The following is a 15,314-nucleotide window of genomic DNA, read 5'->3' on the forward strand; positions in this document are numbered from 1 at the left end:
GAATAACACACCCTTTAACTGCCCAGATTATAAATGTGTACAATATGCTAGTGTTTATTTATGTTTTAAAATTCAAATATATGTTAGTAAAATCATTGCATGCATTATTTCCACACATTTTATTCACATGACAGGTCTAAAAATTATTTTATGAAGCATAAGATCATTTGATAGATATAAAAGAACAGCTAAAAATAAAACAGTTGTTTGCTTTTACAATAAAAAGGGCATCATTATGGTGAAAATAGCTTTCTTCAAAGAAAAGCTCCCCAAAGGATTATTTTGAATAATTTTTGAAAAATTTTGGAAAAATACTATGGTGAAGTTTTCTTCTGTAGTTTCTTGTACCATACGGGTGCCTCTTTATTTGTCTGTAAAATAAATAATGTTTTAATTGTGAGACAGTGAAAGTCAGAAGAAAAACATGCAATCTACACTATGTCTCTTTCCTTCCTATATAGTTAGTTCACAGTGATAACTGAGTTATTTGCTTAAATGCAAATAAATTAAAAACAATTTAAAGTTATTATTACTATATATCTGTATTAAAACCTATTTTTAGGTTATAAAAAGCAGATTATATAGTAAGAAATAAATGATTTGTTTTAAAATATCTATCACAATGAAAACACGCGTCAGCTGTGCTGTAAATAGATTTCATTTGAAATAGCATCATCTGACTTTTCTATTTGAGAACAGGATGGAACTTAGAAAAGAGATCTTAGGTGTGCCATATTGACCAACACTTTATGCAGAAATATAGTTCTTAAAAATATAACTAAAAAGAAAAGAATTCTGCAGTTTTCTGACAGCGTAGAGAGTATTTTTATCACAAATAATTATCTGTGAGGAGCTTAGCCTTGCCTTCATAATCCTATGGGCTACTGCTACACTGTCAGGATTTCATAACATTTTTGTGGCAAATTCAGTGGTTGCTTGTACAGAGAAATACAACTAAAGAAGTGGAGGTGGAACAAGGTAAGGACTATTCTGCTTCAGGGTTGGGTATAATCTCTTGCATTAGTGGGCACTGTATCTTTTGTCTGTTGTCCCTGAACTTGTCCCTTTCCAGTTCTGTTTTCTGTCTGCTCTCTATTTGTTCTTTCCTCCAAGACGAAATAACCATTCAATTTAAAAATTGACTTTATTCAGCTGGCCTTGTGGTGGGGGTTCTCATCACAAGCTCTATCTTTTTCTCATTTAAAGATTTCAGTTACAAAAATAAATCTGCTCTATTTGTCCAAGCTTTTAAAATTCTGGAAACGGCGCTAAACTGGCAGGATTTTCACAGGACTACTAACTTCTTTCCCCATCTAAGCAGAAACCCTGCCATCTGCCTATTTTCGGTCCCCTACTCCAAAGTTTGAAAAGATTAGAACTTCTCAAAGACAAATTGGTCACAATTTCTAAATGTAAAAGCATTCTTTTTCTAGATTCCTACAACATTTCTGTATCCGCAAGAAAGACAGGACAGATCAAACACTGAACCCTGGATCGTCTACACAACCTAATTGTTAGCTCACATATTTGCTCTGGTTTGGACCACTGAGTAGCTCTGTCACAGACAAAGTTCGGACAGTATGAGAAAAGACTGTGGGTGAGACAACACTGAGTATGCCCGTGTTTAGTCTCATAACACTATCCAAGCAAATTTTGAACCCCTAAAATCTCCAAATGCCCTCATATCATGTCCAAGAGGTGCAACCATTTCCTATGTTTTGTATTATAAAAACAATATCTGATGTCCTGCAATAGAAACCTCATATTGTTTAAGACACTGAATTTTAAAGTCTTCATCAGGAAAAAAAAAAAAAAGAATTGTATTTGGTCCAAAACAGCATATATGCAACGCAGTGTGGCTACAAGCACTCTATTCTAGGGAACAGTAGCCTCAAGAAGTGTAAATAATAGTCATGATTTATTTTGTGATTCAGCGTTGCAACTTGGCTCTCTTAAATTTATCAGTTCAGACATAGTCATAGTCAGAAACTTCTAAACCATTTTAATGAAGCTTTCAAATACTAGAGGCACTAAATCTGAAGGAGGCCACTTGAAATGTTTAAATCCAAGCATGTAGTTTCTAAAGGAATAAAAGAGGGTTTTATAATATCAGGCATCCTTAGTAACAGAAGTGATGTCAATACTAGGCATGTATTTTTTAATATCTGTTTAGATGTACACACATATTAATACGCATGTACACATGAATATAATATACATAAATACACCTATTTCCTCACTCCTGCTCCTTAATATATATATATGCACACACTCAACCCACACACAATCAGGGTAGATTTAAAATTGTATACACAGTCTGTGGATTCCTTCAGCTATTAAAATTTTGCCAATATTATAATGTCATTTAAAAAAAAATCTAGTTTGCTCTGAATTTAAGATGCAGAAACTACCAAATAGCTAAGTAACATCATAAACTGTAATTTATCTCCTCAAGATTGACCATTCCCATAGAGAGCTGCAAGTATTCAGCTAAATTAATTATACATTCCCTTGAAGTATGAACCCACATTTTTCTTTTTAAAAAGTGAGAATTATCAAAAAAGCTTATGGCACTTACTCTTAGCATGGTACTTACAAATAATGTTGGCTTAGGTGTAAATACATTTTCTTCCTCATGTTCTGGCAGCAGTTTTACTGAAGGGTTTGATCTGTTTTTTGCAGTCGCACTTTTTACATCAATATGAGACTGAGGTAAATGTTCATAGCGTTTACCATGTAGACTAATTAGAATCTGTTTCATTGTGGCTAGTTCCTATAAAACCACAAAAGAACAATGCTAAGTTATTCAGTAAAATTACATTTGAACCTATTAAATATTTATTTGTTAATAATAAATCTGCATTCAAACTCAACGCACAAGTGGATCAGTAAATCTAACAAGCATGAATATATACTTGCTATAATTAATAAGATTACTAATTGGACACTAGTAAAAGTAAGAAAGCCACATAGGATTTATACAACTCAAATTTTGTATTGCTTAAAGGCTTTAAAAGTGAACATTTACTGTGTAATAAGCAACCCACTATCTCTTTTACCTTAAGCTGCCATTTAATTTAAAAGAATTCTTTTTGATTTGTTTTGTCAGGCTGAGGGAGTTTACAGATCTAATTTCAATGACCATGACAAATTGTACTTTTGAGCGCTAGGTCTTGCACAGAAGTCTTACAAATACATTACCAGAAATATGTGTGTGTGTCTTTATATATAGATCAGAAAAGAAAAACCAATGAAAAACCTTATGAGGACCTACAGCAAAAACGGGATCACAGTGGAAAAGAAATTTTGTGAAAAATGAAAGTTCAAACATGGGAAAAGAAAAACAAAAACATATAGAAGTGCAAACTTTTTCCCATATTCTAATAATTTGCTTTGTAAACAATTTGGATTAATTAAAGAGAAACCTTTTCTTACTACTTAGCTGAACAAAACAGATTACTCAAAATTACAGTAAAGTGAGAAAAAAATCATATTTTGTGACTTTAACTGGACAGCTTCTTTTCTCATCTTGCATCACCACGTGCCAAACGTTCTCTCCCCACACACGTAATGGGTGTAATTACTATAAAACAAGTTACAGAATTTAAAGTATTATTTAGTATTATTATTTATTGTATTATTATTATTTTGAGCACTCATTATTACAGCACTAGAATGGCATTGTCAGTAGAAAAGCCTTTGAAAGTAAATTTTAAGACAATTTTACATTTTTTTAACTATTAATATTTTTGTTTGCTTGCTTTTTACAAATGTTGTCATCTTCAATAAGCAATACTGTTAATGTATTAGCATTCTATATATATAACATTCTATCTTATCTCTCAACCAGAACAGGGTAACTCATATTTCTAGCTGAATGACAAACATTTGTCGTATCTTACCTATTTCTTAATACTTGCCAGAAAATTACATTGATGCACGTTCTGTTTTCATTGCATTATTAGTAACGAGTTCAAAAAACCCCTCAGCCTTTTAAAACATTCTTGCCATACACATTCTCTCTGTCCACTGCTGCCTTTAGTACAAGATATAAAGTCAAAAGAATCATGTTGCTGCCTTTAAACTGTCCCGGGCTAACTCGGTTATATGAATGGACGTTACACACCACAGCCCAGCTTTATCGAGTGTACAAATTGTTCTTGTATCTCAGTCATTTAATATTAACTATTTGCATAATTCAGCCATGTGTGGTGGCATGTTGAAACAGCATGACTGCGGAGCAGCTGTTTGAAAGGACTGCATAGCTGGTGCCAACATGTTTTTCAAAGTTGTAAACTCTGCAAAGATGTTGCCAAAGCGACACATAGACAGAATTTCTTGATGAAAATAACTCCAGCAAGTATACAGCAAGCAAATACACCATCGCAGGAGATTAAAGTGTACCTAAGCGATGTTTTGACAAGTGCTGTTCCTCTACTTAAGCTGTGTTGTTCTGTGGACCAAATAGTTGCACATTTGAATAAGGCAAAACCCAAAAACTGTCACGCAGATTTATTTCAGAAACAGAGCTGAAAGCTGTATGTGTCGGGTCAAATTCTCTTGTGTCAAGATCCACTGGGCAGCCTAAGGTCTTCTCTGCTTCACAGAGTCCGTCCTGTACTTGACGGCCCTGTCTGTTTCCAGACTTGGAGCAGGCTCTGGAGCGGCAGCTCTCACACGAGCTTCCCCTGTGACAGGAGAATTCTCCAATGTGAAGCCACGCGAAGGAATGTCAGGGAGTGGGGATGACAAATTAGCCCACAATGAATAAATTACTCTGGCATCACAGCCAAGTTTATCACAAGAATTTAGCAAAGTTGCCTTGATATTTGTTCTAAGATCCTTCCATGTTTAGTGAGAAAGACCTTAACAAACTTGGCAAAATAGCACAGGAAACACTGAATCCAATCAAATCATTGGTATGTGTACAAGAAAAGAAAATTAGCCCAGCACATTTGCGAGAGATGTGCTGTTTTCAACCAAGGAAATACTGAAAACTTCTGTCTTGAACTGCAATAATTTTACTCATCTCTTTAGATTTCTCTCCTCCTGAACACGATTTCAATTCTTTGCTTTACTTTTAAACTCTAAACAAAGAGTTATTAGCACTACTTGCTACTGTTAGCATGCTACCATGAGTCAATAATACTTTCCAATCCTAAAAACTGGCAAGTTGGTCTAGAAAGCTAGGAAGGAAAAAACAGCTCTGGAGCTTGTGCTTGAAGAAATATGTGAACTTGTGCCAGTGTGAACAGGACCTTGAGAAAAAAAGAGAACATAGGTATGGGGTTCAAAATAGATGGGAAGAATCTTTTGTGCGGAAGAACATGTACTAATTTCAGGATAAGCTAAGGAAAGGAAGATGTGAAATGAATTATTAAAATTTTTATACATTTCTACCATGTCACGTCCACAGTCCTGTGTCCAGGCAGAGCTATGCAAGTTGTTTACTTACAGTATTCACTTCAGTTACTGAGTGCGTTGTAGAAACAGTTTTGGTAAAGCTCTGCATGTCCCAGTTTCTCCGTGGAGGTATTTGGTCCTGGCCACGCTAGCTCCTGGACGTATAAGCAAGCCGTGCTATGCAAGCCACGTCACTCTGTTGAGGCTTCCAGGTCTGAGGGCTTTGGCTTTGGAAAGCCAGACAGCAATCCTTCTTGGGAGGACTATGAGTACTAACACCTCTGAGGGGATTCACCCAGCTCCTCTCTGCGCTGGCTTTACAGCTTCAGTCTCCCTGTCCCAAACTTTGGGAACATAAGCACCCCCTCCTCACTCACACAATATTCTGTGGGGATGTGGCAGTGCAGATACATGGAAAACAATGCAGTTAGCAAGAAAAGGTGGGTTAAGATGAAACAAGGAAAAGATTAAAGTATGCAGCTGGCACAAAACCACTGTTTATGTACGAGTGTCAACCATACAAACAAGTATCAGGGCTATACTGTATTATTAAATGTTTTGAAAGTCTGTCCACAGAAACCTGGTGAATTTTTGTTAAGGATGCTAACCTGCTCTGCCTACCAGCACAAATGCCGAAAAACACGGTAATGAGCTGTGTGACACATTAAATAGGATTTAATTCAAGCTTATAACACCTGCATTTATGTGTCTAAACTTAAGTATCTACACATGAGCTAGGAATCTAATTTTCCATTACAGTCAGTGTATATTGGAAAGTGATTCAACTCATCCAGAAGTGTGTGTCGGCTGAATGGTTTTGGAACAACGCTGCCCATGTTGGTTGGGCTGCTATTGACTATAAAGCGAAGTCAGATGCTTACCTCGCTGCAGCCACCTCCATTTAGGTATCAAAATCTAGCAGTCATAAGCTGAATCCATTTCTCACCTCACCCTCCTTATAATTTACTTTTTTCTCAGCCTTCTGCTTCGCCTAAAACAACTTTCATCCTGAATAGCCAACGTGCAATCATAATTCCCCTCACACACATATCTGAAGTATTGAATTGCTGTGTTAAAAAGAACTGCATTTTTAGAACAAGCATTCACACCACAGATCGTCTGCTCGTGTAAGCTTTCCTAAACATACATAGCTTCATATGTTAGAACAATCCAACATCCTGTATTGCACTTACTATGGACATTAATTCACATTTAATGAAGATTACTTGAACTATAAAAGAATCATTGAAACCTTTGCATACATGACCAGAAATTAGTCAGAATTCAAAATGACGAATGGACTGAGAACAATGCGAGTGAGGTAGCAGGAGGTGAGGTAACATGTATCGCATAGTAAATAGTATCAGAAGAACTTATTTGCTTATTTCCATTTACTTTTGGTACTGTGATATCCAGCAACCTTAGTTAAAAATAGCAAAAGCAATTTTGTGTGCCAATACACAAACGGGGTGATATTTAAGTACTGAGAAAGGATAAGTGCCAATCTTTTCCATGATGTTAATTAATTGAAGTGTTTTCTGTTTGGGGATTTTTCCCTAATTCCACCTTGTTAATTTAGTAGGCTGAATGCTTTCAGTGCTGTTGTTTTGGAACTCTTATAGTCTGCAAAAACTGTATATCTTATTAAAATAATCAAGTTTTAAAACAGTGTTAAAGGAACCAAACCAAAGAAGTCTTAATCATTTTAGAAGGTAAAGTAAAAAAAGGCAAAATAGTTGGATGCTATCTCCTCATATTACTCATATTTCAGAAGAAGATTCTTATGACTATCTTTGAGCTTGAAGCAAGTAAAAATAAGTTATATTTTATCTAAAGTTGCTTTAACCTGTTCATTATGGATAATTGAAATAGTACCTAGAAAAATGGAGACTGGAGATCCTTCTTAGAAGGACAAAATTTGATTCCTTCAACTAGCAATGCAACTAGAAGATAGAGATGAGCAAATGCAAAAATAAGGCAAACAGCAATATGAAATATAAATGTACTTTGAGTTATAGATACTATAAAGGGATCTCTAGTAACACTGTTTTTGTTGTCCTGGATACATGCTCAAACATACATGTACCAGAAAAGCATCTTCTATTTTCCTAATTCAGTACTACAAAAATCCCAAATTAGTAAAATATTAAATATTATACTGAAATAAAAACTTAGATAATCAAAACAAAATGAAAAAATAATTGCCTGATATGGGAAATGATTGAGGCATGGAAAGGAACGGTGTTTTATCAAGTAAATAATTGATGAAGTATATGAAAAAATTGCCTACAATAAGCACAACAGATATTTTATGAAGCTAGTTATTCTGTTTCTTTTCAGTGGATTTTCAACAAGTATGATGACTTTTCTTTTTACTCTCTCTGTCATGTAGCTATAATCAAAGCAAGAAAAATCCTCTCTGTGCACTCAAGAGATCTCAAAGGCACACAACATCATATATGTGTGTATATAATTATAATAAATATTTAAATTTATAAAAGCAGTTAAAATGATATATATTTATATATCATGCTCTGGAAGCAGATGCAAAATAAGTCTCAAGAAAAAGCAACTGGCTTACAGGAATCAATTACATAAATGTCAGTTCTTATGTTCTTATGGCAGGGATGTCGTGCACCTTCAAATAATCTCCATACAATGATCTTAAAAAGATACTTTACATAGATCAAACTGAACAGCTGGAAATTCTCAGTAGGAAGAGACACCTACCTTTCTGGACTGAAGATAATTCCTTCTGGTGGTAAATTTAATGGTTTTTTTTCATATCACAGAAGCCAATGGGTGTTAAGTCCATCTGGCTTGTTCCTCACACAGTGAAGCCCAGGGTTACTGCACTCAGATAAATATCCTCTAAAGCAAAAGTGACCCTAACAATAGCACGTACAGTTAACTGAACCTCTACCTTGACAAACGGTATTCTACTTTTAGCTTTCCATATAGAATTTATAATTGCAACTTCACCTTGGATTAGAACTCCATTTTGAAGCACAGAACTTGTATTGTGGAAGCTGAACAGGAAATCTCTGTCCTAGAAAATGTATCAGGTTCTGGCAGAATCACTGAATTTTGACGACAAGTGTTCCCAGAGAAGAAAACTGCACAAATTCCCAGTAAAAGAATGGAAACACAGAAAAGGTGCTAAATATTATGATCTTTACACAAGAAAACCAATTTCACTGACAAAACCAGAGAAATCAGCCGAAGGTAAGATAAAAACTGAGGTCTGCCTCCCTCAAAGACGCTGATCAAAACTTAAGTTCTCTCAGAATTTTTGAGTCAGGCACTAAGATGACGATTTTAGATGTGTGTCCCCACCCCCAATCTGTACAGTCTTCTGTACTGTTAAGAGTAAAGCATGTATGTTCAGGACCTCCTTTGGAAAACTTGTATTCCTCACTTTAGCTGCCATATGGTCCAAATGTGGTCAAATTATAACCGAAAATAAAAACATGTATCCAGTCTTGAGAAACTTGAGAGATTACAGCACTGTCTTTAGGTTCAAGAAAAGTTGACTGTACAGCCCCCTTTGCATAAAGGGGACTTGGACAAAAAATCGCTTCATGAGGGACTTAGGACATTACACCTTGAGTCCAGAGACTGGACTCTTCTCAACGTGGGAGTCAAATAGCAGGTTTGAGTTCAGCAGCCTGGTGACTATTCTGGCTGTATTAACTTCTAAAATAACAACAACAATAAAAACAATAGCTACGGTAGAACATGCAGGTGAGGGAAGACAGCCGTACTGGGATGAAAGACATGTTGGTGCTAAGTCAATGCAATCTGTCTTCACATGCACATCCTCCCATTTAGGCAGCTATTGTAGTCATCAAACAACAAGTCAGCACAGGGAAAAGCAGAGTTCACAAAATGAGGTTATGGGTATGTTAAAGAATACTGATTTGAGAAACCTAAACCGGCATTTAAGAATGCTATATCCATGTAGTAGTATTTTGTAAAGAGCACATTTCAGAAACGTTTTCTCAGTCTCTCAAGAATTAAAAGTTTGTGTTCAATATACAAATGTTCTTGAGAGAATTCAGAGAAAAAAGAATATACTTCCTATAACTCTCTCTTAAGAGAAAGCGATCTCAAATCTAGAAAATGGTAGGGCAGGGTGGTTCAGAAGGAACCATCTTCACAGTTGTCTGTCTCAGACTGTTCAGTAGGGTCAAGCTTGATGGGCATATAAGGTGATGGCAGAGAAAATACTAAGGATATTTTCCACTATGAAGTCTGTGTGTTTTCTTACTCTCCTCCTAGGCAAGCTCAGGAAGTGCGGGCTGGATGAATGCACGGTGAGATGGATCATGAACTGGCTGGACGGCAGAGCTCAGATGATTGTGATCAACGGTGCAGAGTCTGGTTGGAGGCCTGTAGTTAGTGGGGTTCCCCAGGGGTCAGAACTGAGTCCAGTCCTGTTCAACCTGCTCATCAAGGATCTGGATGAAGACACTGAGTGCACCCTCAGCAAGTTTGCCGATGATACCAAACTGGGAGGAAGGGCTGACACACCAGAAGGCTGTGCTGCCATTCAGTGACACCTGGATAGGCAGAGAAGAACCTGATGAAATTCAACAAGGGCAAGTATAGGGTCCTGCACCTAGGGAGGAATAACCCCAGGCACCAGTACAGGTTAGGGGTGGACTTGCTGGAAAGCAGGATTTCAGCTAAAGACCTGGGAGTTCTGGTTGACAAGAGGTTGACCATAAGCCATCAATGTGTCCTTAAGGCCAATGGATCCTGGGGTGCATTAGGAAAAGTGTGACCAGCAGGTTGAAGGAGGTTCTCCTCCCACTCTAATCTGCCCTGGTGAGGCTGCATCTGGAGTACTGTGTCCAGTTCTGGGCTCCCCAGTTTAAGAAGGACAAGGAATTACTGGAGGGGGTCCAAGCAGTGGGCTACAAAGATGATTAGTGGCCTAGAGCATCCTTCTTATGAAGAGAGACTGAGAGAGCTGGGTCTGTTCAGCCTGGAGAAGAGAAGGCTGAGAGGGGATCTCATCAATGCTTATAAATATCTCAAGGGTGGGTGTCAAGACGATGGGACCAGACTCTTTTCAGTGGTGCCCAATGATAGGATGAGGGGCAACGGGCACAGACTGAAGCACAGGAGGGTCCATCTGAACATGAGGAAAAACTTCGTTACTTTGAGGGTGCCAGAGCCCTGGAACAGGCTGCCCAGAGAGGTTGTGGAGTCTCCTTCTCTGGAGACATTCAAAACCCGCCTGGACACATTCCTGTGCGATCTGCTCTGGGTGAACCTGCTTTAGCTGGTGGGTTGGACTAGAGGATCTCTCTTAAATTCCTACTGCGACTTTCTGTGAAATTAAAGGTGTGTTAAAAATAAAGTTGTATCATTTAACAGCTGATACTAAGATGGAGAGGGATCTTTGTGAGAACTCAGGTTGCAGTCCAGCTTTGGAACATGTGACCTGATATTTCGTTGGACTTCCTAACATCGACCTTTAAATATCTTGAGTAATAATATTTGAGGGGAACTAGCTTGTCTGACTCCTCTATATACCTGTTGGTGACAAATTTATAAGTTACAATGTTTGCTGGTTTTAGATGAGCATTTGGTAAATCACTAGGCGATTTTCAGATGTAGACATCTACACTACAGATCTTTAAAATCCATCAAGATCCATCTCTGCTACTTTGTCACTTGACAAACAACTTCTCGGATCATCTTTACACTGATAACTCTTCAATATCATTGGAATTCACCAGTTAAAATGGAGATAAACAAACAAGAGCCTTCTGTACAGATTGCTGGCACAGAACATCAAGTCACTGACATATTTCTGGAGAACAACAGACCAGAGGACTGAAATAGAAACTGGTTCCACCTTTCAACACATGCAAAGACTTGCATACAGCACTTTGAAGAAAAAGTTTAAGTATGGTACTCTAACTTTGGAGTGTACTTAAAGAAATGAGACATATATGTGTCATTATCAAGGAATGAGAGTCTTGAGCAAAAGTAGTACCTAGAATGTTTTCTCTTTAGAAGTACTGACAATTCACACAAAGAACTATTTTAGAACTGTTCTTCACAGGTTTTATTTCTGCCAAACAGCTAGAAACACACAGCAGAAGGGCTAGAGCCTATAACCTCAAATGAATAATTTGTCTCCCTTTTTTGGCTGAAAGTGGAAAAACGACCAGCACTATTAGCACAGAATTTACAACGCTGGATGTTAATATTAACGATGACAAAGTGTGAAAAGGTAGAAAGACACCACAGAAGCTCAATTTTAATGTGAAAGCAAAATGAAGCAAATAGTAAGTCAGTCCATTCCTACTATTTATGACTGCGGATGGACAGGATGCAATGGCACAAATGGTACAAATTCAGCTTCAATTAAAGGAATGCTCTGGGCTTGTGCCTATCAGAAGCAGAGCCTACCTGCATTACAGAGCTCAAAGAAGATTTTAACAACCACCTAGGCAATTAAGAAAACATCACAAGTCATGGTTCAATCCCTCATGTAAAGCAGAGTGTATTTGACATAGTTGCATCCTCTATTGCAGCTGTACTGAAAATATGAGAAGTCAGCAAGCATCCTGGTGTGAGATTTGCACATATGGTCATCTTAGGCACATGAATATACACTGGAAAGCTGGAAACTAGAAGACAGCATGAAATGTCCTGATCAAACAAATGAACCTGATAACGGGGTGGTGGAAAGATGCCAGACCATATGCAGGATGATGATAGCTCCTCTGCACTACACTTAATTCAGGAGTTCTCTATATCCCAATGCTTATAAAAAATTAAAATGAGCTGACTGTGACTATACGGATCTACAAACTACTTCTAGTTTTATAAGACGAATCCATCAGAGCTGTGGCAACAATAAAATGGCACAGTCTTTGCAGCGAACAGCATCTGTCTTTCTAGATACATAAAAATCTCTGCCTATTTTAGCTGTATCTTGAATTTGGTCTTAACAGTTCAATCTTTTGAAGTTCCTAAGTAAAATGGAAAATAATTTGTCTAACAATTCAGAACTTGCATGACAAATTCTGAAAGTTTTTTTCACTTTTTGTATTAAAGACCAGAAATATATTTGCAATTATAACTAGGACTAAATCTCCTAATTTTTTTTAATCCGAGCCATTGTGACATTCATTTACTCAAATTCAAGTTTAATAAAAACTACGCCTTCTTGAGTAAGTTCTGCTTACAGGAAAAGGATGCTAAACCTGCTAATATGTGAAAACAACCTTACTTGCCTAAATTATTATGTAGAAATTCCTGCATTTTCTGAGAGGGTAGCATTTTAGTTTGATTCTCCCTGTCTTTGGTATTTCTTACAGATTATTTAAATTCGCTTTCCACTTGGTAATATTCAAATGCTGCCATAAAGTGAACAAAAGTAAATTTTTTACACAGGCAGATAAACAGCAGAATGTGATGGAAACATTCACAGCCAATACAGAAAAAATTAACATAACAGAACATCGATTAAATGTTCTGAAAATCTGAACAATTTTAGATTGCTCAACAGCAAACAATTTCTTGTTTAAATGTTTATCATTTTAACTGATTCCAGCTCTCTCAAAGGCAAATAATTTAAAATACACATGCCAATTCCACCCCATAATCCATAAAGAAGTTGCATTTTGCCTATGCAACTTCCTATTTTTGAAAGTGAAAAATATATTTATGTTTGATTTATATTAACTGACATAACTTAACCCTGTGTTATTACCATGTTTTCTAAGATTCTAAAAAAAAAAAAAAGGAAAAAACTGCTGAGTAGAAATCACCATTTAGTACACAATTGTTTAGTGTATACCATTGCAAATGGAAAGATAATTCTTTATCGAATATACACAAATATATGTGAATACTAGCAAGACATTCTGAATAACACAGTTCCAAGAAAAGAATGAATGTACCCAGCTGTTAAGCCCTTCCTCTTCCTAAATTCAGTATTATTTGGAATTTGAGTTTTATTAAAGCTTGGCAGCAACAAAATAGATAACAAAAATGAGAAATACTGCTTAGGAACATATTTTTCCTTGTAAAAAAAGAGCCAGAAACTTCTCTACACTCATTTAGCGATGTAAATGTCACTTTGTTTCTCCAAGCTTTAAGCTGAGAATAGCTCCAGGGCTTACTTGTGATGCAGAAATGTCCCTGTAATCTACTTAGAAAACATGCAGAACATTAATAGAAACTAGAATCTTGGAACATAAACGTAGCATAAGAAAAATGATAATTACTCTGTGGCTTAACATTTAAAAAGAGAGCTAAGCATTGTACATCAGCATTTTTTTTATATAGAACAAGTTGCAGCACATAGATGTGGAGGAAGTCATTCACTTTAGAAACACAAATAATTTTGACATTATCATGTACAATCTTTTACACAGAAAAGAGGGGAGCGAGGCAGAGCTAGAGATTGTTTGAAGGCACCTGTTACCAATCACTTCTTTTCAGTCGTGTCTTCCCAACCCCTGCAGTTACCCCTTCCTTCCCCTCTCCCCCAACAAAGCACTGTTCTGCTTTTATCCACTAAGCGTCCATCCCCGATTAAACACGTACTGCCCTCCCACTTAGGACTCCAAAGCTTTTTATGAGCCTCTGAACTTCTCTCTACCTCTGTTTTTTGCAGATGGCAGCTGTTGCTACTCTCCAGGTTCCTAAATCCTACACAGTGGCTTTTTCTCCTGGGTTACTTCTAGTCAATCTTCTTCAGCATAACTTAATTACAGCTAAGGACAATATTAGCCATACTTTAAAGTTTGACTAATAATGAAATGATGAAAACTCATCTGGAATCCTCGAGGTCGTTGCTGAGATGGAATGAATGTGTGGGCGTAGAGAATTTAGCAGTGAGGGGCATCCCCTAAGTGGAATACAAAAGTAAGATAAAACACAAGAATATAGGAGTAACTGGTCAAAGTGAGGTAAAGCACAGATACTTCAGGAGACCTTGCTTCTCCTCAGAAGAGGAAAAGAAGAATAAAAGCACCTGCTTTTTCTTTTATTTTTGTAGGCCAAATAATGGGATAACTACTAAGAAGTAACAGGGTTTTGTGCAGGATACTGATGTGAGATGAGTATGTTGAAGCACAGAGACTCCTAGATTCTCAGACACTGGAAACACTAAAATTCTGCAACAATGTCATGGCCTAACAGGACTAATTAGTAGCTGTTCCTCATGCTTGATAACGAGGAATTACTCCAATCTTATACACACTTGGAAAAAGCATTTGGCAACCATTTACTAAAAAAAACCCAAAACAACCAAAAATCCCCAAACAACCAAAAATCCCAAACAAACAAAAACCCAAACCAAACAACAACAAAAAGTTAATTTTCTACATTTTAAAGATAATGAAATAACTACTTTCTGTTCTTAACCTCATCTTTCCCTCTCATTTGTTCTGTCTTTTTCTCTGTTCTTATTACCTATGGAATGCTGCCTTATGTTTATCTCCTTTTCTTGCACCCCATCAGATCCTCTGTTTGCTTGGACAAAATAAGCTACACTTTTATTCTCATTCACGTAAGAGATCCAGCCTGCTGTTATTGTTTTTATCTTTTTTTTTTTTCAGAAAATATATCTATATTAAAAAAATCCATTCTACATTTCAACTAAAAAAGTCATTAGATTTCATTTTTGAAAGACTCATGGGACTTTGGAAAGTGGCCTTTTTCAGGAGATGTGGATTAAAAAATGAATATAAATGTAAATTCTTGGAACAATACAAAGTGAAAACATAATTTGTCTGTGAAACTACTTTCAAATTACAATCAGTTCATATATAAGAAGATGACTTAGAGAAATGAATTAATTTCTGTCTAATTAGGACAAATAAACACTAAGGAGATTTTCTTTTCAGGCTTTTGAACCGAAACATGTAAGGAAAGAA

The 15,314-nt window shown here is 36.5% G+C and overlaps 1 protein-coding gene across 1 annotated transcript in view; it reads right to left on the minus strand.

Moving 5' to 3' along the window:
• Window positions 1-230: 230 nt before the first annotated feature.
• Window positions 231-15,314, minus strand: part of PIBF1 (progesterone immunomodulatory binding factor 1) — a 117,553-nt gene continuing 102,469 nt past the window's right edge. Inside the window, exons 17-18 of the mRNA XM_065643125.1 lie at window positions 2,597-2,773; window positions 231-371 (exon numbers count right to left, since the gene is read on the minus strand). Of these exons, the coding sequence (XP_065499197.1) occupies window positions 315-371; window positions 2,597-2,773 (234 nt within the window). The 3' untranslated portion in view covers window positions 231-314. The remainder of the gene's footprint in view (window positions 372-2,596; window positions 2,774-15,314) is intronic.

Source organism: Caloenas nicobarica, chromosome 1, assembly GCF_036013445.1.
Source record: "Caloenas nicobarica isolate bCalNic1 chromosome 1, bCalNic1.hap1, whole genome shotgun sequence".
In the NCBI taxonomy this organism is placed as follows: domain Eukaryota; kingdom Metazoa; phylum Chordata; class Aves; order Columbiformes; family Columbidae; genus Caloenas; species Caloenas nicobarica.